This window comes from Perca fluviatilis, chromosome 4, assembly GCF_010015445.1.
Source record: "Perca fluviatilis chromosome 4, GENO_Pfluv_1.0, whole genome shotgun sequence".
NCBI classification, from domain to species: domain Eukaryota; kingdom Metazoa; phylum Chordata; class Actinopteri; order Perciformes; family Percidae; genus Perca; species Perca fluviatilis.
Genome location: NC_053115.1, coordinates 7,377,672 through 7,402,078, shown reverse-complemented (window position 1 = coordinate 7,402,078; position 24,407 = coordinate 7,377,672). Strand labels below are relative to the sequence as shown.

The window sequence follows — 24,407 nt, the reverse complement described above, 5'->3', positions numbered from 1 at the left end:
ACATAATCCAGACCAGACTTCATGTTGAAACACAATACACCTTTTAGCCATTCTTTCACAGTTTGAGTACATTGTCCCCATCATATCAAATAGGCAGTTGTTGCATAGCCACTTTCAGTTTAAAGATAGTCAACAATATCCTCCCTTTTCTTACCGAGTCTGCAGCTTCAGGGCGGAGAAGTTGGGAGCTGCCAAGTGGGCGTTGTCGGTCACACGCATGTCAGTAATTTAAACGTCTGCAGGTTAACCCACCTACACAGTACAAGTCAAGAGGAAGAGATCTGCTGTTGTGGAGAATTAATTAATGTTGCAACAGTGGCGCAACCGTTCGCGGAATAATTGCTCTTGAGAAAAGAAACAGTAAGTAAACTAGCGGTTTCTATTTTCTAAAGGCTAAACCGACTCTCTAATGAATATTAGTTAGGCGAGTAACGTTAGAGCATCTCGGGTTGTCTGGTCGAGTGTCCTAGATCTAATTTATAAGCTAGCTCTCGTGCAGGGACGTATTGGAATTGTCTTAACATGTGATACAATATTCTTAAAATTGTAGCTAATTCGAAATACTAGTGTCATGCCATTGTTTGTATTGTCCATGACACATTGAGTAGCCTACTGTTAAACAGGAAATTATGTTTTTATTTGAAATTCGAGTGTAATTACTGTTCTCCCAACTTTGTTATCAAGTAGCCTTATAGGAGATATTAGGCTACAATGTAGCCTACTAATGTACTCCTGTTGTATTGCTACAGGTTAACTGTTTCTATAAGCATATGTTCTGCTTCTAAACTGTTTAACAGAATATATAGGTGGAAATATGGAGCCCAAAACTGTACTAAAGGAGAAGTTTTTCATCGTGATACGCGGGAAAACGAGGAAAGGCTTCTGCCGAGGATGTATTGGCCGTGTGGAGGCAGAGTTGCAGCCCGGAGAGCTGATGGGGCTGCTGTACTGCGGTGGCAGCAATGCAGGGAGCCCTAAGAGCGGAGGCATCGTGAGGAGGGAGGACACATACCCTCTGACCCGCCACCAGGCCCAGCTACTGCTCTTCGTTTACCCCGCAAGCAAACGCCTGGAGCTGCTGTGTAACCCCCAGCTGTTCTCGGCTATCTGTAAACTGTCTCAGGATGATCTGGTGGTGGTGAAGCACAAGAAGGGACACCTGCCAGGGATGGTGAAGAACCTGATGCAAATTGGGAGGAAGGAGAACAAAGACGACCTGCACATGCTTGGCTTTGAGGTGGAATTTGTGGTGGGTAACATTTTATTTTTCTGGTTTATTTGCAGCATCTAAGTGTGGGTGTAGTGTGGGGCATAATGAACAAAACAGAAGAGGCATAGTTATATTGATCAGCAGGTTTCTCTGAATAATTGCACATACACACTAATATAACCTCAGGAAATATATTGAGACGAGGATGACCATATCATTTCGGGTGATCTGTTATTAGTCACAAGATTGCTAGAGATGCGTGACTCTTTGTCATTAGTGCAAAATGTGCACATGCACAAGAACGTTTATCTTTGTTCTGTACATAAGTGTTGAGTGTCTATTTTCTTATAGGACAGTGATCACAATTTGTCATCCAAGAAACCCGCTCCTCTGCCCCTGTTCAGTGCGGCAGACATCGTCCAGGTGGTCCCATCTTACTCCCTTCCCCTCGGACTGCACTGGAAGGATGGCCAATGTGGGGGTAAGTAAAGTGGTAAAAGTCGCAGCTTGGTCTGCCTCTTTTAAATGTGACTTTTTTTTGTTTTTAAAGATGATTTTTTTGGGGGCATTTTTAGGCCTTTATTGTTGATACAACAGCTTAGACTTGAAAGGGTAGAGAGAAGGGGGATGAAATGCAGCAAAGGGCTGCAGGTCAGAACCGAACCCGCGGTTGCTGCGGCAAGGACTGAGCCTCTGCATATGGGCATGTGCTCTACCAGGTGAGCTACCCAGGCGCCCAACATGTGACATTTCTTAACCACAAGATACTTGCTAGTGATGTCTTTTTGAGTTATTGAACTAAATTCCTTTAAAAAAAAAAAAAACTAAATCCTTTTTGGTAAAAAAAAAACTCCCTCCTCTGAAATCAGCGAATCAAATCCTGCTATTAAAAGTTTTCAGAAAATTACTAACTCCAGAGGGGGCGCAGAAGAAGCAGTCCCAGTACACAACTGGAAAAACTGGTCCTCTTACTCTGGAATGTAAAACAGCAGATTCATCACGGGGTCTGACATTTTATCACATTGTGAACTCTGAGCTGTCTACGTGCCTCTTATGTAACATGTTCAGTTTTAGCTAGATGCCAATCTGATGAGGCATCATGTGACAAGCCTAAAACAAATGTCCTAACCTTCAGCCTTTCTAAAACCTTATACTCTCCACAGGTCTAAACAGAAAAGCAGTGACGCGCATCAACTCCATGCCGAATATAGGATCTCGTGCACGACAAGTGAGCAGCAACGACACAGAGCAGAGTGTCATTCAGAGCCAAAGTTCAAGCGCATCTCATGTGCCTCTGGAGGTGGGATCCATGGTGGAGGTGGTGTCCAACACAGGGATCACAGTATATGGGGTTGTCCAGTGGTTGGGGGCCCTTGAAGGGAAGACTGGTGAATGGGCTGGGATTGAATTGGTGAGTGACTATAACATTTTGTACGTTTCTGTCAGCTTTAGGCATCTACCTCATACTTGATTTGGTTTTAATTGTTTCAGGACTATGAGGTGAATGGCTGCTCTGATGGGACATATGGAAGCCAGAGGTATTTCACCTGCAAAGGGAACAGGGCTTTGTTCATTCCCGTCACAAAGTGCAGTCCTGATAGCAGGTTCTTGTGCTCCTCTACAGGAAGGGAGACCTCCAAACTCACTGACACACCTCCAGGTTAGACCCTTCTCCCAGTTTGGTGGGATGCACATACACAAGCAATTCAAATTGACACACATTTTAAATTATTGGTGTTTAAAGTGTTTTTCAAAGTAAAATGTGACTATTATTTTTTTTATTTTTACCAGTGTTACATTTTACTTGTACAAAATAAAATTAAGCTTTAGGCAAATAATATGTTAAAATTCCGGGTCACATGGGAACAAGATCTGGATCACAACTTCAGGGATAGGGACTGGGAGGCAATATGTGCAGAAGCCCAAAACTTCTCCTACAACAGCCGCCACAAGCTCTTACAGCTTAATCTTATCCATCAAATTTATTACGCACCGGAAAGACTTCATAGAATGAACAGTGCTATCTCAGAAACCTGCTCAAGATGCAAGACAGACACAGGTAACCTGATGCATATGTTTTGGAGCTGTACAAAATGAACCCCCTATTGGGGCTCCATTCTGGATACACTTAAAAAGGTCATAGGAGTCGAAATCCCTCATTCGCCAAGACTTGTTTTGTTATGGGACACAACAGCTCTGCCAGCTGATAGGAGGAAAAAAAAATGCTTAATCAAACTAGCCTTGCTCGCTGGCAACAAGTGCATTGCTATCAAGTGGAAAAGCAAACTTCCCCCTCCTGTCTCCTTATGGTTGAAGGCGGTTACCTCATATATGGCCTCAGGAAAAAATGATGTTCAATCTCAAAAAGAAACCTCCTCTATTTGTAAATTGCTGGAAGGACTTTCAGCGGTACCTTAACAATATGCTTCAGCCTGCTGGGCAACCTCTTCCATTGGTGTTACAATAGGCACGGAAGTAACTCCCTTCACCCTGCCACTACTGATGACTGGATGTCCAGGTTTTTTATTTTTATTTTTTGTTGTTGTTGCTTTTTATCATCATTATCATTGTTACTAGTAATAATACTGTCACCACTTATAATTATTACCATTTGTTTGGGTGCTGGGTGTTGAGTAATAACTGCAATTACTACTCTGTCTTTATTTCCTTTCCTGAGCAGTGCGGGCTTACTCTTTTTTTTTTTTTTTTAAGATAATTTTTTGGGCTTTTCCACCTTTTTTTTTTTTTTGACAGGACAGCTAGCTGAGAAAGGGGAGAGAGAGGGGGAAGACATGCAGGAAATCATCACAGGTCAGACAGAACCCTGGATCTCTGCGTTGAGGCATAAACCTCTGGGTACATGTGCGCCTGCTCTACCACTGAGTCAGCCCGGCCACGGCTTACTCCTTTTTTGTTACTGTGATTTTGGGGGGAAGTAGGGGGCCTGGGTTGGGATTGGGTTGGGATGGGGTTAAAATGACATGGTCTTTTGTTACACCCTTGTGTTATTACTTTTATAAAAATATCAAAGAAATTGTTCAAATGAATAAAATGAAGCTTTAGCTTAACCTAACATCCTTTTATAATTGTCTATTCTAAACTGTTGTGGACACTAGTACACTACACAACATTTAAACTGCTGTACAGGACACTTTGCAAACTCTGAAATTTTGATCAGGGTGCCAGTGTTATATAAAGCTTTAGTATTTTTAGTTTTTCATTCATCTCAATTACCTGCAATTTATGATTCACACAACCTCATAGAATCAGTTTTGAGGAACTTGGCATTTGAGGAACTTGGCAGGATTTAGTGAAGATAAAATTATGCAAACGACACCTGTTAGAATTTTTTTTTTTTTTATCAGTGGAACATTTGACACTCCTGTGAACTTCCTGCTTTGGAAAAGCAGAATAACCATTATTCATAAAGGCCTGTGTGATTGTACAGTTAAATGTGTTTAAGCCTGGTGAGAAGCTACTGCAGAATACAATGTTTCTCAAATCTGACGTTACTAGTGAAGTGATGTGGTCTGTGTTAAAATGCCAACATCTCTTTTTTTTGTTTGCTGTCTGTTTTCAGTTCCTCCATTTGAGGACACAGAGGAGAATGCACCACCTATTCCTGAATCAAAGGCATTGTCTTTGTTAGTGGGAAGAATGAAAGGGATTCAGGGTCACGTCAACTCCTGTTACCTTGATGCCACACTCTTCAGGTAAAACCAGTTCACCACCTCGCAGAGCATTTGATTCTCAAGTAGCACACTTTTGCAAATTCTGCTCAGATTTACTCTAAAGCATCTACAAGAAACTTTCATTTTGTGTTGATTAATTCGGTAGCAATAGGGTTAGGGCCAAATAAATGTTATAATCCTTAAATCGTTTTGTCAGATTTTGCGGGGTTTCCGGAAGAGGCATTAAAAATAACTATATAGAAATAGCCAATCTTCTAACTCTCACTGATGGTCTAGTTTGCTTATGTAGGTCCTATATAGGCATTGGTGTTAAATTGAGACTGTTTAATAACCAGATAAAAGTTCCTTGTAGTTGCTTTAATCTCTCATTATGTACATTTTATTTTATTTGGAGAACATGTACAACTAAATGGAGCATGGTGAACTGTATTCAGAGTTGATAAAACAATGTGGTTTTCTCTTTTAAGTTTGTTCGGCTCATCCGTGACCCTGGAAAATATCTGCCAAAAACCTGCTGACACGGACAAACCCGTAACCTGCACTCTTAGAAAAATAGTCAACTGTTTGCGCAGGTATTAACCGTGGCTTCAAGACTTTGCTTTTCTAACTCCTTGCATTATCATCTAGTCTGCAAAACAAGAACATTATGACATTTTACATAGTCTCAACTGGTAAACAAGTACACTCTGTCTCAATGATATGGGTACTCTTTATTCACTGGCTAACAAAAAAAAGTGCATGTGCTCAAAACCTTCTTACATAAGAAGGTGTGTCTTTGTGTTTGCTCTTAATTGTTTTGGTGTATGCAGCTATTTCAGCGTATGAGTTCTTGTGTTTGCTCACTGGTAGCTATTGTATTTATTGCAGACAAGGGTTTGTGCCTGCCGCGAGTGTGATGAATTTCCGTGAACAGCTTGGCTGCGACACCTTCCGAACAGAGGAAAAAGGTACACATCCATATTTTGCAACGTGCATTGTTAAAAAGTATAGAACCAATTACTGTTTGTTTACAATAAGTTCCGGGTAGAAAACCCATGCGTCATGTACATTCAATTTAACGGTGTTGAGCAAATGGGGATGAGTTATTTCAAGTCTTATTTCAAAGTTATTCTCATTTATCTAAGTTTGATGCTTTTAATATGTCATTAATAACAGAACTTTCTCTAATGTTAGGTTGGAGACCTAATTTAGCCTACCTGTTGGGTTACAGACTAAAGAAAATGACATAAGTTTACCCAACAGTGACATCTCACCTCTATTCGGGACTGCTAGTTTTAGGTGGACAAGGACATAGGCAAAGCAGCACAGCACATAAAATAAGCAAAACGGAAACATCAAATCGTACCACTGTGTTTAACTATATATCTTTAAACGCTACAGTTAATGGCTGAAAATGACACCAGAAATGAACCCGTGTGCTGATTTCACATTTCAAAGCAATTCAAATCAGCTGCAATCACAACAATCACTTCCAGTTGTCCACTGGAAGTGATTGTTGTGTTAGCGCAACTTCATGGTAATTTGGTCTATATTCCAATAGAATAGTCTTTAGTTGTTGCAACATAACCTAAATACGCCTACTGTTGCAATTCTGTAGGTTTTTAATTGCTTTGCTTCACTGCAGACCCAGAAGAGTTCATCACAGTCCTCTTTCAGAAAGTGCTTTGCATGGAGCCACTGCTTAAGCTCAGGTACAATCTTATTTCTTAGTTAAATATCCTGTCCTATTTGACTGTGTTAAGTTACTGAAATTCTGTTTCTTTTTTAGATCGAGACAAGAAATATGTCACGGTGCCTATACCTTCCAGGTCTTTCTAGAAAAAGAACAGATGGGACCGATGCCCACTGTCCAACAGCTGCTGGACACATCCTGCCTGTCAGGAGACCTCAAGTTTGAAGAGGTGAGCATGTGCTCCTCTTAAAATGAAAAGAGGGGGGGGGGTAAATCAAGTTTTCTTCTTTACAGTAATGTAACTCCAATATTGCCTTTCCTATTTTTCCCTCAGATGCCGTCCTGTCTAATGGTTCAGATGCCAAGGTTTGGAAACAAGTATAAGATGTTTTCTCACATCATTCCCTCCACTGAGCTGGACATCACAGATCTTCTATACAATTGTGAGGAACAGGCATAATCAATTAAGTCATAAAGGATGTGAATAGAATACTACTTTTTAATAGTGTTTTTGAAGAGCTTAAAGATGCTTACAGATCACCTAAATTTTTTCATAACAGCTCCAAGGGAATGCTTCGTTTGTGGGCATTTGGCAGAGTACGAGTGTCTTCATTGTCTACCAGATCGCAAATTGCAACCAGGGAGAATAAAACAGTACTGCTCTACCTGCAACACACAGGTAAAACCAGATGGCTTGAAGCAGAAGATGGTTTTAGATGTCAAGTCTCCCACTCACCTAACTTGTAAACATGTATAACTTTATATTTTCTATTTTTCTTTCAGGTTCACACACATCCGTCGCGGCAGGGTCACTCCCCCAAAACTCTTGCAGTACCAGCAGATACAGCCTCTAATACTCCTGTGCCCAGGCACACGATGCAGCTGTCTGCTGTGCTCTGCATTCAAACAAGCCACTATGTGTCCTTTGTCAAATACGGCTCTGATCCTCACTCCTGGCTCTTTTTTGACAGCATGGCAGACAGATGCGGTAAGATAGATTTCAGCTTGTTTATTTGAATTAATAGGTTGTTTCTCATTGGTGTCATTATTAGTTACCATACAAGTAATTTTATTCTGATGTTCGTGCAAGCTATGACTTTTTTTTTTTTTTCTAAGAAGTGGTTACCCTTGACTGCCTTATTTTCTGATAAGGTAGCCTCAGCAGTTTTAGATAAAGCCACACTCTGATGTCCACTCTTTCTTACAGGTGACGATCAACATGGCTACAACATTCCTGAGGTCCGAGCTTGTCCGGAGCTAGGTGACTACCTGTCCCAGCCGGAGGAGGAGCTGGCTTGGTCTAAGCCTTCCCAGGCTCCTGAACTTGTGCGCAGGTTACTGTGTGACTCCTATATGTTTTTATACCAAAACCCAACCATGCCACTTTCAAAACCCAACCATCAGGAATAGTAAACGCATGTGAGGTTGAGGACACTATGTTCCCATAACAGTGCCTTAATAATCTTGCTTCTCTGCTTAATCTGCAAGATTTTGTGTTGGTTATTACATCCAAACAGCAGGAACTGAAACATATGCTTTTAACATCATTTGGTGAGGATATACAATATTGTTGAAGAGAAAAAAACAATATAAATGACATTTGACTATAAAATGACTTTAGTCAAAGTTGATGTACTGTAGATAAGCAAGGAGCGAAAGAATGAGCAGGAAACATATTACACTGTGTACTCATCAGTCTTCATCTCTTGAATGTCTTGCTGTTATTACACTGATTTATTTAAACCAACATATAAAGATAAGATATATATCTTTTAAAGTAAATTGTGACATTAAAGGCATTACACGTAAATGTATATAATCTAGTGAATGAATGAATTTAAATTGTTTTGCCTGTTAAGTTATAGTAAACAAGTAGAGTACTGAACCTTGAGCAGCTTGTGCTCCTGATAGGCTACATGTGTACCCATCAAGCACTTGTTGACATACTACAGTGCTGTGGAGACCTGGCTATGTGAGACTACTTGGTGACATGTTTGTTTGGTGTTGCATAATTTTAACTATGCGTTATCAATTGTGAACTAAAACACCTGAAGCCTCCACGTCATATAAACTACATGCTTTTCTTTTTGATGGGCCGTCGCTTTATAAACAGAAAATTGGTACATGTAGCCTATGTCCTTTTGTATAGTATTTACTTCACTGTGTCGAGCAAACACAGAATTTCCTTAAGAAAATAAACCACTGCCTATCATGTTTTTTAGCAGTGTGGAATAATGCATTGTAATCAGTTAAATCAACTACATTTGAAACCTTTTTTTTATGCTAAATCTTGAACTAAATGTTGAGTCTACAGGATATATTATGGACTGCAATGCCATCTTGTGGACAAAAATGAGTTTGCCTTTAACGTTATTCACTGAGATCCACCATCAAGTCTCAATCATCCCTAACAGAAAAACTTTTTTCTTAATACTAGTATGTATGCAAGCCCATCAAACCACATGAGTATACATTATTCTCATAACCTCTGAGGGAAAGAAATATTGGCTTCACAAAAACAGTGTTTAACAAATATTAAAGTGCAAGCTACCATGTCTACCATTGTCTAAGGTATGATTAAGAAAATAATTTTAAAAAATGTGTTTTTAGATGCTGTCCTGTGTATTTAGATTAAATTTGATATAGTTGTACAGTGACCATGCAACATGCAATTGTGTTTTCAACAATGTCCTACTGTCTTCCAATCTGGTCTCTTACCACCAAGGAAATTACTGAACCAATAGCACGACTATACAATCGAGCTCTCAAGAGCCACAGTAATCTTCCAAAGTGGTCTCACCATTGCATTGCACTCACACGCTCAAACGCTCTGACTTACCAGAACTACATAAACAGACACACTATTGCATTTTATTTTCTGATTCAAAATGGCACTTCACCAGCACTTGCTGGACTTCACTCGACACACAATATGAGACCAGTACGCCTCACTAGGTCAGTTTCACAGGCATTCATTACAGCTCCCTCCATACAAAAACAACTATGGTCAGAAATCCTTTTTTCATACATACACCAACATTTGGAATGACATTCCCCATCACATCAGAACACTACCATCCATCACATATTTCAAAAAGGCACACAAACTGTTCCTTGTCAACAGTTACACTTGCACACATTGATTTGTTAATGTATTGTCCAAGCGTCTGTATTGTTGTTTTAGTTGTCTGTATATGTCTAGCCCACGCTAATGTCCTGTACAAGTGTTTCTGTCTTCATGTGCCGTAGCTGTATTGTTGTTTTACGTTTCTGCAGAACAGGAACCTGCCGGAAACCAGTTTTTAAACTGAGTCAGGCCCGTTTATATTGTAATTTAATGTTACTTTTAACTTTCCTATATAATAAATGAAATGAAATCATCTGTCACTACACCTTTTCATTTATTATCTAAAGAGGATTACGAAGATGAGACTGAAACCTTATTTGTAGGACATTTCAGGTGGTCATAATTCTGAAACATACCTTTTGAATTTCAATTCACTCAGCAACTTACAGTCTGAATATCTTTGCCATTGAGTTGTTAAGTGACAGGCCTGTTGGCTTTCAAGGTTGTGGAGGGCAACAGCTCCTGTCTGTTACGTGCCACACATTCTGGCCCACACCGTGTTTGAAATCATTAAAATGTGTATAGCTTGTCGATATGCATATTCACTAAATGACATAAGGATGGGCATATATGCTATCTGAAAGGACAGGCTTCTTCAGACACAATGATGATGATGGTGAAGAATTTTATTATTAGTACTACAAATAATATGTACAAAGAGCTGCTTCATCCTTTTGCTGTCACTTCTCAGATAAATTGAATACAAACAACAAACAGATAAACAAGTAGAGTACTGAACCTTGAGCAGCTTGTGCTCCTGATAGGCTACATGTGTACCCATCACTCAGGACAGTGTGACCATCGTGTGCCCGAAGAGCAACACGTTTTGGTCAAGAGGAGGAGCTACTACTCTCTACCATTTAAATTGAGGCGCATGCGCAGTACTGTACAATTGGGACTTCATCTCTTACACAACTGTGTCTTTTCTTCTTCAGTCTGTCTGCATCTCCTCGCCGGTGTGTGGTCACCCTACACGTTACTCATTTTTGAGTTTTTAATCAAACAACGCTTAGGAAATGAGTGGGGACCAGGTAATGTCACCACTTGTGGTTGACGGGTACAATTTCTTGCTACCGTTTTATTCGCTTGGTTTGACAAGGTAACTTAGCTAACTGTGAATAGTGCCTGCTAGCGCGGGTTAACCGAGTGTGTTTGTAATGTTAAGCCAACTCATATTGTTGTTAACACCGTCTTGACATGTTTCATCGCGTTTTTATTTGTAATTTTACGTAGAGGTACTGTCTAGTTAGCTTTCCAGATTGTGTGGATAGGCATGAACTCCGAGACAAAGTGGGCTAACGCCACATTTAATTTGGCGTTAGCTGTAGCCAATGTTAGCCGTAGCGGCTTCGGTATCAGCCATGTTACCAGCCAGCGTAGCAAGCTAGCCTAGCTAGCAGGGTAGCTAACAAACTCGCTTTTCAATCCAGCAAGTTCAAAGTTAGTTAGCCGGCTTATTAGCCATTATGATATTTAACGTTCATCTGTTTTTTGATTTTTCAGATTGACGGTGGGTCTCGTTTCAATGGTAAGTTTGTGACATGAAGCTAACCAGTTAAAGGATGATTTCCCTTATATCTATCACGTCTTCACTGATCAAATGTAACGTTACGGTAGTTCTCAGTAGAGGACAGAAATGGCGTCCAGAGACTAAGTCCTCTGTCTCACTCACAAGCGCCTATTGTTCAAAAGGGAGGTCTATTAAAAGCATTTCCGCAAATTATTTTCTCGATTCTAATAATTATTGGGACACAGCTCGAGGTGTTTTATCTGTTTATCGTATTGGAATTTCTTGTTGGTTGACTTTTAATACCATATTTCCCACCTGAAAGTGAGGGTTTGGGGGTTGAGGACTTAGTCTCTGCGCCATTTTCTTTTTTCGGTGTAGCGGCCTGACTACTGCAAGCTGAACCCAGGCTGTGAAGTGCAGATGGCTATGTGAAGGAGAAATGCGAAGGCATTGGGCTTAATTAAGATCCTACGTAGTGACCAATATTCGACTCTTTAATTTTGTTTTAAATAACGTATACGACAGTAAACTGCTTTTTAACAGCTAGAGAGTACACCTGTTTCTAAGTTTGGGCCACATTTAACAGTCCGCACATGTCATCAACTTTAATTGATAATCACACAAGTTATTGGATATTAGAGCATCTTGACAATATCTTAAAGTATAAAGTGAGCCCGTTTTTAGAGTTTTTAATGCTTTTATGATTTTGTCCATTTAAGCTATAGAAACGTATATATCAATCATACAAGACACCATCCATATTTATACCAATTAACCAGGACTAACTTTTTCTAGGGGATGCACTTTAAACACCTACTACCTTGGACAAAATATTCAATGTCTGGTTTCAGTGAAATTATTGAGGTGCCTTAAATACTCCAGCAACCAAGCATGGGATATTGATCTGCTATTGACTTTTTGTTGCTAAAAATCATCTAGACAACTACACCAGTCAACCTTATTTGTCATTCATCAGCAATGGGGCATAAAGGGCTTTGGCTTCACTTCTAGTTAGAGTGGTATTCATTCCCTTCAGACTGAACAGAGAGCATCTTAACTATGGCCTGGCTCAATTGACGTTGGTCAGCACGCTCAACCATTTATCTACTACAAATTGTACTCTTATGCATATATACATTGGACAGTTTACCATGTGTTCCCTAGTCAGTCATATATCTAACATCAGTGGCTTGGTTTAGATCTGAAGACAGCATAAATAAACTGTCTTTGTGCCAATGATAAAAGTAACCAATGTTAAGCTCAGTCTCTTGAGTTTAGTGTTTTTTGTATTATTAGAACAAAGTACTGATCAACACATGGCATACCAGGGGTATATGGACAACTTGTTAATAGATTAGCCGTTTACCTGCCAGCTCTGCTTGTGACCAGGTGTGCTTTTCAATATGCTGTTTTATTTTATATTGTTGACACAATTTTCTTAGATTTAACTTGGTACTATATAATTGTGTATTGTTATGATCAAAGTGACCAAGACGTTGATGCATTTTTCCTTACTAATCTAACTTAGCTACTTGACAAATTTCACATTCACAAATTTATTTATAAACTCAATTCTTTGTATTTTTGAAAAATGGAACCATACATGTCAATGATTTCTTCCTTGCAAAGAAAATGGCTGCAAAACGACTGTATGCAATATCATGTTTTTAAAGGAACACGCCGACGTATTGGGACTTTGTCTTATTCCCCGTATCCCCCAGAGTTAGATAAGTCCGTACATACCCTTCTTATCTCTTTGCGTGTCATAACTCCGACGCCCCCACCGCTAACCTCGCTTGGCACCGATCCTGGAACTAACCGACTCCATCTAGCCTACTGCTCCCAGTAAGTGACAAAATAATGCCAACATTTTCCTATTTACATGTTGTGATTTGTATAGTCAGTGTGTATAAATAAGGTCACATGAGACAGCCATCTAACGTATACAAACTGGGAACTATATTCTCAGAAGGCGATGCACTGCTACTTGGGCGTAGTGATTAGCGAAACGCCTGCAAAGCACCGCTGCTCCTCACCACGTCCCTTCTTAAGTGCTGCGTGCAAATCACTCCGCCCAAGTAGCAGTGTTTCGCCTTCTGAGAATATAGTTCTCGGTTTGTATACGTTAGATGGCTGTCTCATGTGACCTTATTTGTACGTGCTGTGACTATACAAATCGCATGTAAACGGGAAAATGTTGGCGTTTTGTCATTTATTGGGAGCAGTAGGCTTTATGGAGCCGGTTAACTCCAGGATCTGTGCTAAGCTAGGCTAGCGATGGTGGCGTCGGACAGAGTTAAGACACGCACGGAGATGAGAAGGGTATGTATCGACTTGTCTAACTCTGGGGCATACGGTGAGTAATAAGAGTCCCAATAAGTCGGCATGTTCCTCTTTTAGTGAACTTATTGTCACTCGTTTAGTCATCATACACAAGTTAGTCTAATTATTTTCTTGATGTGTATGTTGACACCTTAAAATGAAATTAAAGGTTAGGCATTTATGTCACGCCACTTCATAAAAGACTGCGTAGGAAAAAACAATGTTTTCTTGCTCTAAGCGCCTCCAACAGCCTCCTTGGGGTCCATTAAGGGATTGGAAGATCCTCCATGATGGCAGAGGGGAAATTATTTCTGGGTTACAGGAGGAGAGAGAGAATGCAAGAAAGCATGAGTAGCGTAATGAAAAGCACCCCAGGTCTATAACTTTCAACCCTCTAAAGCATGTTGACTTGATTTTCCATTTAAAAAAAAAAAAAAAAGAGAGAGATGGATAGATTTTTTCTTCTTCTCCTGTAGTTTACAAATTGAAGAGGGTGAACGCCAACTTTGTTCACTGGCATGTTTCATTGTCTCAAACAATGGGCAGTAGGTGGTGCTGTGCTACTGTGTAATAGATTTTCAGTCTACATTCTGCATGACATTCTGATTTGTGGTGTTTTTTATTTATTTTTATTTTTTTTAGACCTTGTGTGCCAATCCTGTTTTTTACTTAAAACTATGGAAAGGGGGGGTCCCATATTACCACCTGGTTGAGCGGAGTGCATGTGTTCGTCTTTGGCATTTGTATATAGGCTTGTACTATGGCCATTGGGTAGATCTCCTACCTAATGTAGGCTCACAGCAATCCTACCATTTTATTCAGTCAATTGTTACTTGGTACTTTGAAGATGATGATGTTTTTTTTTTTTTTTCTCAGACTCTCACAAGCATAAAGACAAGTATAAAGAGAAGGAACACAAACATAAGGACCACAAGAAGGATAAAGAACGGGAGAAGTCAAAGCATGGCAACAGGTAGTGTGTGTGTGCTTCTATACTCTTATTAAATGCAGGTTTCTGCTCTTAAGTGGACAAGACATTTTCTGTATTAAATGGGTAAAACAACCTACATTTTGTATTAATTTTTTTTTTTACTCTTACATAATCTTTTTTTTTTTTTAAACTAGCAATCACAAGGACCCCTCTGACAAAAAACACAGAGACAATGAGAAGGAAAAGATGAAGCACAAAGATGGCAGCACAGACAAATACAAGGACAAGCACAAGGAGAAAAAGGTGAATTACCCTGCACATAATTCATTGAAGAAGGTACACATGGTTGTGCATGTGATTTTACTGCCCTTGCTAAACTTACTCAATTGGTCTCTCAATGGGGTGGATGTTGAGGGCAACTGGTGTGCAATAGACAGATTCTTGGTCACTCCTATCAAAATGCTATGCAAAGGCTTCTCAGTCTGCGATATTCATCACTCAGGGCCAACCAGTTATGTTTATGTAGAAAAGTACAAAAAGGTTAAATATAAAACTTAATGATTAACCATCAAAAATGACAATATTTGACGACTGAATTGGCTTTTATGCAGACCTGGTTGTGATAATTTGCTGTTGCACTTAAACAACTTTAACTTTTTTCAGATGAAGTCCCTCGATGGTAAAGTCAAAAAGGAGAATGGCTTTGCCAGGTATGTCTGGAATCTATATTTTACTCTAAATTTCACCCAAGTACTATATGTATGCTACCTGCAGCTTTTTTTATATATGAAGCCATTTCTATTTTCATTTGCAGCCCTCTACAAGTGAAGTCTGAGCCTGAAGATGGTTTTTACCACTCTCCTAAAAATGAGAAGTCCCTAAAAAGGGAGAGGGATGATGATAATGAGTGAGTATCCTTTAGACTTCATGCATGGCTTCCATGTGTCTATTTCATAGGATCAGGGTATTTGTATGGTTATCTGTGACCAAATTTGTAACGCACGTTGTTTTTCAGCTCTGAATTCAAGCCCAAAAAAATTAAGACTGAAAATGACAAGAAGGCCAAGAAAAGGAAACAAGATGAGGTAAGCAAAGGCCAGATGCAGAATGACAACTTGGGATTGGGCTTCTTGTCTAAAGCACAAAATGAGAGTACCTGAGAAATTGGAGAGGTGTTTATGTTGATACTGCCAGATTTTTATTTTTTTGTTTTTTTTTTTTTTGAGCAAAATTACTTTCTCTTCTGTTTTTTTTTTTTTTTTAGGACATTAAGCCCAAAAAGACAAAAAACAAAAGAGAAGTCACTGATGGGAAAAAGAAAGCAAAGAAAGAGCCAGAGGAGAAGTGGAAATGGTGAGTTATCCATGCCAACCAGATGTACCATATCTACGTGCTGATCAGCGTGGGGGGTGGAACATGTATGGACGTATTGCGTGCTATTGTTGGATAAAGTACATTACACAAACGATTTGGTTGATTTCCAGGTGGGAAGAAGAGAGATACACAGATGGCAGCAAATGGAAGTTTCTGGAACACAAAGGGCCAGTGTTTGCCCCACCTTATGAGCCTCTTCCTAGTAACGTAAAATTTTACTATGATGGTAAGACTGTATTTCCCTACGGCAGTACTCAACTTTTACATTAGTCAAGGGCTATACTGTTGAACCATGCGATGGCATGTCAGTGGTGGACAAATGCACCGATTTCATATACGTTTTAGGTAAGCACATGAAGCTCAGCCCAGAGGCAGAAGAGGTTGCCACGTTCTTTGCCAAAATGCTGGACCATGAGTACACCACAAAAGACATCTTCCGCAAAAACTTCTTTAAAGATTGGAGGAAGGTAAGAAGAAAATGCACTTTTTTGAATGATAATAAGTCGGTAGAGTCGTGTGAAGTAACCGTTCAAAGATTTGTCTTGTGATCGTACCATGTTTTGCTAATGCAGGAAATGACTGCAGAGGAAAAGGCTAAGCTCACAGACTTGAAGAAGTGCAACTTCACTGAGATGAGCGAATACTTCAAGGCTCAGTCTGAAGCCAGGAAGGCCATGACAAAGGATGAGAAACTGGTAAACTACTACGTATATCGAAACTAGGGACTAAAATAGTGGGCCACACAATATATCAATCAACCTTACAGGATGATATTGACTGAAAGTATTAGTTTGACAATCTCACCTGTGTTTCCTTTTGTTTAATTACATAGTAGTTGTAAAATTGATAAAATGCCAGTCAGCCACACCAGCCCATGGCCCTAATTCAATATTACTTTACCCCACACATTGACAGTTGAGGAGCTAAATAAATCAGTTACTCAAAGTAAATTGTTTGGAATGGCGTTCAGCCATTCATCCATAGTTCATACCACCAAATTACCTTGCAAGTAATGTTTTTTGCACTTTTAAATGCAGTACCTGGAGAAAGTATCCACCCCATTTGCACTTGTTCATGTGTTGAATGACATTGGATTCAATAAGTAGTGTTTTATTTTTTGTGTGGAAATCTTATTTTTTTTGACACTGTCTTCAAATTTTTAAACTAGCTGGACTTCTGATGCGTTTTTGTTCCAACACTTTGTAGAAAATAAAGGCGGAGAATGAGCGCCTCTTGCAAGAGTACGGCTTCTGCATCATGGACAACCACAGGGAGCGTATTGCTAACTTCCGCATTGAGCCCCCAGGGCTGTTCCGTGGCCGTGGAGACCACCCTAAGATGGGCATGCTCAAACGGCGCATCAGGCCTAAAGACATCATCATAAACTGCAGCAAGTGAGTGATGTTTATTTTATTTTTTTTCTCGCTATGCTGGTGAATGGGTGTGGTTTTTTTTTTTTTACACTCTCCAAAATGCATCCTAGGGTATTTTTGTGTGTGTACATGAGTCAAACTTTAGTATAAAAGCATATTTAGGACCAAATCGCCACTTAAGATTCACCGTATTCTTGTTTTTGGGTCAAATGGCCTTTTGAATGGGAGTGATAGGAAATAGGAGCACGCTTATGCTAGTCAAAAAATGTCTCGACGCAACATGAAACTTTGCTTCAAGTATCACGAGGAGCTCTACACCTTAACGCAAGCATTGACAACATTCTCTTTGTACACAGATTTACTAAAGAGTTTTTGAGCAACTCAACGCAGCTGTTACCGGCCACTACCACCTCGGCAGTCAAAACGAGTCGATATGCGATTGAACAGACTCCATATGAGGCTCTTTTTTTTTTTGTATTTTTTCTTTTTTTTTTCTCTCCCAACTAGAAGGTCAATATTGTTTTTCAGTAACGACAAAACGACTTATCCGTGCATTTATATGGAACTAAGCTTTAGGAGTCTTTACTCTCCTCCCTGTTACGTTGCATTCGGAAATCGATTGTTTTTGACTGATAAAATGGCTGCGGCCGGAAACGAGCTACGGTGAGTTGTTCAAAACCTCTCTTTTTGTAAACTCTGGGTACACAAACAATGTTAATGCTTTCGTTAAGGTGTAGAGCCCCTGGTGATACTTGGAGCATAGTTTCATGTCGAGCCTTCTTAATATGCTTTTAAACGAAAGTTTGACTCGGGTACATTCACAGAAAGACCCTAGGTTGCATTTTTGCGAGGGTTACGCTTTAAGTGAGTTTGATATTTTTATTTTTTATCTATTTGCTCCTCCATAGGGATTCCAAGCACCCAGAGCCTCCTCCAGGCACTAAGTGGAAAGAGGTTCGCCATGACAACAAGGTGACTTGGCTGGTGTCGTGGACGGAGAACATTCAAGGCTCCATCAAATATATCATGCTGAACCCCAGCTCTAGGATCAAGGTGGGCTGAGTTCTGCACTAAAAGGAGTTTTTGACTTGGTTTAAAATGAGTCTTTAGCCATTCCAGAGTTCATGTTCCCCAGATTGATTGTTACCTTTCAAAACCTTGACAATCTGTTAAAATGTGGGCTCCACTGGAATGTAAATATTGAGACTGCAATGTCACATTACTTGCTGTACTGTGCAACAACCTACTAATTTCTAGTTCCTCATAATCTAGTTCCTTAGTTACTCATTTGTCCACGTGGTTTGTCTGCAGGGAGAGAAGGATTGGCAGAAGTATGAAACGGCTCGTAGACTGAAGAAATGTGTGGACCGTATCAGAACCCAGTACCACGAAGACTGGAAGTCTAAGGAGATGAGGATCAGACAGAGGGCTGTGGCACTCTACTTTATCGACAAGGTGAGGTGCATCATTACTGGTGACATTGTCCGGAGTGTCTATAGCTCTAGGGAGTTTAATGTTGTCATTGCTTTTTAACTTGACTGTAACTTGCAAGTGGGGATTAGCGGGTGCAGTAAACACCAGCTGCAGAGAGGGGGGTAATTTCTTTGTTAACCGGCTTTAATCCAGCTGTCCTGATGTGTTCTAGCTGGCTCTGAGAGCAGGTAATGAGAAGGAGGAAGGAGAGACTGCGGACACCGTGGGCTGCTGCTCGCTGAGAGTTGAACATATCAAACTCTATCCAGAGAACGATGGTCAAGAGTACGTGGTGGAGTTTGACTTCCTGGGTAAAGACTCTATCCGCTACTACAACAAAGTCCCTGTGGAGAAAAGGGTAAGAACTGTAAAGCAGTCTTTTTCTGTTTTAGTGTGCAAACTTTATCTCTGTATTTATGTGTGTTCTTCCTCTTCTAGGTATTTAAGAATCTTCAGTTGTTTATGGAGAACAAGGAGCCTGACGATGACCTGTTTGATCGCCTTAATGTAAGCAAAACTAACCTGGGAATGGGTTTTGGCAGAAAATTCACAATTGCATAAATGTTTATTTGGAGAGTGTTTGTAAATTAACTGATGTCTACCTTTTGGCACTCTGAAAAAACAGTCTTTGTACAATGATTGTCTCCTCCCAGACTTCTGTTCTAAACAAGCATCTTCAGGAGCTGATGGACGGTCTGACAGCCAAAGTCTTCCGTACCTACAACGCCTCAATCACCCTCCAACAGCAGTTAAAGCAGCTCACAAGTGGTACGTCTCCACCTGCAGTCAAAGAATCTAAAACCACTCAAATCCAGCTTTATTTAGTCCTATGTACATACTTCATACAAATTCTTGAAAGTTTCATTTTAAACGTTGTTTTTAAGGTTAGAATATGCTTGAATTTGAATATACTCCTTAAAGCATAACTCTTGCCGAAATGCAACCTAGGGTCTTTTTGCGAATGTACCAGAGTCAAACTTTCGTTTTCAAAGCATATTTAGGACGGAAGCATCACTTAAGATTTAGGAGTCCTAGGTGCACTTTCATGCTAGCCTCAAAATTATTATTATTATTATTATATATATTTTTTAAACGCCAAGTATCACTAGGGGCTCTACATATGAGCTCAAGCATTGAGAACACTGTTTAACAAAAGGTTTTGAGCAACTCACGTTAACAGTGGTTTACGCTATCTGCCGTTTTCCCAGTCAAACGTAGGCGGTCTCCGAATGCGAATGAACGCCTCCATAGGAGGAAATGTCATTCTTGAGGCTTCTTTTTCAACTACAAGGTCAATATTGTTTTTCACTAATAAAAAATTATCCGTGCATTTATATGGAACTAAGCTTTAGGAGCGTTCCATCTTTACCCTCCTCCCTCGACTATTTTTGACTGGCTCGATAGACGGCGACCAGAAGAAAAGTTACGGTGAGTTGCTCAAAACATTTCTTTTTAGTAAACTCTGTGTACACAAACTGTGTTCTCAATGCTGGATTTCATGTGTAGAGCCCCTGGTGGTACTTGGAGCAAAGTTTCATGTTGTGTCAAGCCTTAGTGTTTTAAATGTCTATTTTGAGGCTAGCATAAAAGTGCCCTAGTACTCTCCTTCAAAAGGCCATTTGACTGAAAAATGAGAATACAGTAACTCTTAAAAGTGACTCTTCTGTCCTAAATATGCTTTTAAACGATGGTTTGACTTGGGTACATTCACAGAAAGACCCTAGTTGCATTTTGGAGAGTTACGCTTTAAACGTTCTATTTTAACAATCTCATGTAAACCAAAAATCTTAATTTTTGAAATGTCTCCTGGCATCTCATGCCAGACGCCGGCCAGAATGTGCGCATGGCCTTTCACATTACATCTAGTAACAATTTAGATGTGGTGATATAAGCTTTGAGTCTGGAAACCTTTGGTTTACAGTACCTTGTGAAAGTGCCTGAATTTTTCTCTTTAAAAAGCTGTACGAACCCTGCATGTAGAGATAAATAGAAGGTGCATGCATCTAAATTGCTTGTTTGAAATTAATAATAGGCTTTTAATCTGGGTTTGACTACTGTCACGAATTATTCTGCATACTTAAATCTCATTCTACACACCGTCTCTCTCTAGCGGATGAGAACCTTCCAGCCAAGATCTTGTCCTACAACAGGGCCAACAGGGCTGTGGCTATCCTGTGTAACCATCAGAGGGCTCCACCAAAGACATTTGAGAAGTCTATGCAGAACCTGCAGACTAAGGTTAACACGTTTTATTACTCTTTGACACTCCCTTATTTTTGCTTAACCAGAGAGATGGTTAGTTTATATCTCTCATTTCATTTGTAGGTTTAAATAAAATGCTATCTTGTCAATTGTTTAACCTCCAGTTCAAGTAAGGATTTTATATCCCCAAAAATGTGGACTTAATTAATTGTTAATTGTTTGACTTGGCTCAATGGGAAATTGGTGAATGTTTTTCTACATTGCGGTAGCAAAAATTATTAATGGGAATTTTAAAGGAAAAACTAATTTATTTTTGTCTAGAAAGAGCTTGATGGGTATTGAAATTGAGTTGTTGCTTTTTTTTTTTTTTAAAGTTCCCTGACCCCTCCAAATTGTCATGTTCTGTCCTTCAATAAAACAATTTTATTTGAGACTAATCACTTCATCTTTTTTTCTCTTTTCTTAGATTGATGCTAAAAGGGACCAGCTTTCTGATGCCAAGAGAGAACTGAAGAGTGCCAAGGCTGATGCCAAAGTACGGAGAGATGAAAAATCAAAAAAGTAAGTATCTACAGGTTTGCTATAGACGAAATGCTGTCTCCCTGGTCAACCCTGCTCACCAGTTATAACCTTGTGTGCCACTTGTCTCACCTGTAGGACCGTGGAGACCAAGAAGAAGGCGGTGCAGAGAATAGAGGAGCAACTGATGAAGCTGGAGGTGCAGGCGACCGATCGTGAAGAGAACAAGCAGATTGCCCTTGGCACTTCCAAGCTCAACTATTTGGACCCTCGCATCTCTGTGGCTTGGTAAGATGATGATGTGGATGGATAGAAAAAAAAAAGCTAAGCTTGTGTTGCTCAATAGAATAGAAAGATTAACCCCAAAATCAAAAATGGAGACATTGCGGTTATTTTTTTGGCACTTTGAGCACCACAATCGGAGTGCTATCTAGTTCAATTATATTAGAGAAAAGGCAGACCTCCATGGCTGAAATGCCCAACACTGGTCAACTCGCACCAAAACAAGTCTAGAGATTAATAAACAGAACTACAAGTAAGAGGAGGAATATGTATTTTTGATATTGGGGTTGATGGTCCCTTCCCTCCCCTGATTTCGTTGTTGGACAAAGATGCACAGGTAATACAATGAGGAACGTGGTTCTTAAATAATGAAATTTTGCTGTTATTTCTGTCTGTGTCCTAAGGTGTAAGAAGTGGGGCATTCCAGTGGAGAAGATCTACAACAAAACCCAGCGTGAGAAGTTCGCCTGGGCCATCGACATGGCAGACGAAGACTTTGAATTTTAAATCCCAATTTGTGGTTTAAACTATGATACACTTTTTATCGGATACTTGTTCTTTTAGCTTAACCGACTTTTGCTTGACGGCCAGACCTGATCAGGATTTTCAGACAGTTTGAGCAGAAACAAAAACACCGAGACATGGTAAGACGAGATGATGAGGCCATAATGAAGTGGCAGGAGGGTGTTGTGGGTAGTCTAAACATCTGATCTGAGATCAGGCATCAAGACTGAACTACACCCACAACAGAGCATCAAGGCATAGTCCCAGTAATTGGAAGACCTTTTTACCTTGTCTCCCTCCCTCCTCGGGGACAAAACCTGACAATGCCTACACTTTGAACTCTGTGGTCCTAGCTACTGTATTCAGCAAAAACAAAATGCTTTCATTTTATTTTCTCTGTTCACTTGCTTTGTATTTTAGCCCTTCTGTGTATTATTAATGAATTCTATATTTTAATAGACAAAGTTAAATCGAATGATCTCCTTAACTACACCCACGCGCCTTTTGAGGAAATGGAAATGTGAGCGCTACTTTTGAGTGTGTGTGCGTGCGTGTGTGTGTATGACGGGGCTTGGCCATGAAATTGTTTGGGTGAATATTTTAAACTGGACTATGTTGAATTGTTTAGCATGAAAGACTGTCTGGGCAGGCAAAGGGGGGAAAATACTGCAACCATGTCAATATTTACTTAAGCAAGCAAGCAGAATGTGAATATTTTGTTTTACAGCCTCCATCAGGGACTTCTTTTCAGTGTAAATGTGAACCAATCATTTTTATCCTTTAAGTCGTAAGCATCCTCTGAATCTTTCTGCGTAGCTCTGTCTACATCGATTTTTAACTTAATTTAATAATTGTCTCAAAAAAAAAAAACTCCCTTCTGTTACTTGAAGATAATGCTATGATGTATTTAAAGTCATTGAAATGAAAGTGTTTTTCTTCCCCGAAGGATATGTGAGGGATATCAACTTTGCCCAAAAAAATCACCAATCTGTTACAATTTTAGACAGTTTTTTTTAATTATGTAAAGATTGAGGATAAAATAATGTAACATTTAATGTGAATTCAGTTCATTTTATTCCACTTTTATGATAGGAAAATTGTAAGTAGCTGTAAAGTCAACATCCTATTCCTGTTTTACCTTTTTGTCATAGCCTTTTGATCATGTTTTCTTTAGTTTTATGCTCATTGTAGGTTGAAAAAATAAATAAAACCCTACAAGTAAATGTACTATGTTCTTGTGAATTATTTTTATTTATTTTTTATTCTTTCTCCACATTTCCATTGATCAGAAATGTACTGTATATCTGTGGATTGGATTCTGAAGACAAGTGTTAACCAACCTCAATGCTCCCAAGCAAAGCTGCTTTTACACTAGCGGCCATCTTGGAGATCTTGCCCGAGTTTGTGTCCTCATATTTGCTTAGTCAATCATTTGATCGTCTAAAACCAGCTTGCACTTTCTCTGAAGGTTCTCAGCCTGTGATGCATGTAAGCGTTAACAAAATGTAAAGACAAATGAACAGTTCTAAGAATTGAATCTATTACATGTCTTTTAGCTGACACTTTTATCCAAAGCGACTTACAATTGCTGTATTTCCTATTGTGTCAGAGGTTGCACCCCTCTGGGTTAAGTGTCTTGCTCAGGGACACATTGTTTGATCTATGGCAATGGGAAATGAACCCAGATCTCCCACACCAAAGGCATGTGTCAAATCCACTGCACCATCACTACCCAATCTAGTCCTTTACATTAAAATACTCAAAGAATATTGTATGTTGGAAACTGAGCTGTGGTGTGACTGGAATCACTGCAATCCTGTACATTCCTGTGAGGACCTCCAGAAGATTTTTAGTTTCTCCCTGTAACATCTGGCTGGCCTATAACCCTTTTCTTTCTCTACAGAGCACACCCTTCATTGAATAGAGAAGCTCTGTTCACCATCTGAATACATTCCTAAGGCAAAATACCTCACAATACATATTGCAGACAAAATAAATAGGTTATTCTGTAACGATTGCCTGTCATGGAAACTAAAATTTTCTTCCCCATAACTCAGCTTTCAACACAAACTGTATTGTCAATTACTCACCAGCAGGTGGGGCTGTGTGCATTTCTTCAATCCCAGTGCATAACATGTTACTTTCACATTCATCACACTGAATAATTTCACTGTTATCCAAGGCATAATTTATATTCACTCCTGGTGCAAGGTGCT

General features: G+C 39.6%; 2 protein-coding genes across 3 annotated transcripts; both read left to right on the top strand.

Annotated features, from left to right (window-relative positions):
• The first annotated feature begins 238 nt into the window (after positions 1–238).
• On the top strand, positions 239–8,164 carry cyldb (cylindromatosis (turban tumor syndrome), b). Of its 2 annotated transcripts, XM_039797851.1 has the most exons (15): positions 239–360; positions 798–1,249; positions 1,562–1,691; positions 2,374–2,621; positions 2,702–2,870; positions 3,965–4,021; positions 4,791–4,923; positions 5,370–5,474; positions 5,770–5,849; positions 6,527–6,593; positions 6,671–6,803; positions 6,909–7,017; positions 7,135–7,253; positions 7,358–7,562; positions 7,782–8,164. In XM_039797851.1, exons 2-15 carry the CDS (start codon positions 815–817, stop codon positions 7,982–7,984), a joined length of 2,193 nt encoding a protein of 730 aa, XP_039653785.1. In that variant the 5' UTR covers positions 239–360; positions 798–814; the 3' UTR covers positions 7,985–8,164. The 2 variants fall into 2 exon arrangements, with proteins under 2 accessions (XP_039653785.1, XP_039653786.1); XM_039797852.1 differs by lacking the exon at positions 3,965–4,021 and having other exon boundaries at positions 241–360.
• A 2,419-nt stretch (positions 8,165–10,583) lies between these two features.
• Positions 10,584–23,163, top strand: top1l (DNA topoisomerase I, like). Its single transcript, XM_039797850.1, has 21 exons — positions 10,584–10,732; positions 11,205–11,229; positions 14,410–14,506; positions 14,659–14,767; positions 15,128–15,174; positions 15,279–15,371; positions 15,480–15,549; positions 15,729–15,817; positions 15,949–16,064; positions 16,184–16,305; positions 16,411–16,533; positions 17,045–17,232; positions 18,120–18,264; positions 18,523–18,666; positions 18,857–19,042; positions 19,123–19,191; positions 19,338–19,452; positions 20,795–20,922; positions 21,353–21,447; positions 21,544–21,693; positions 22,092–23,163. Exons 1-21 carry the CDS (start codon positions 10,718–10,720, stop codon positions 22,192–22,194), a joined length of 2,229 nt encoding a protein of 742 aa, XP_039653784.1. The 5' UTR covers positions 10,584–10,717; the 3' UTR covers positions 22,195–23,163.
• Positions 23,164–24,407: the final 1,244 nt, after the last annotated feature.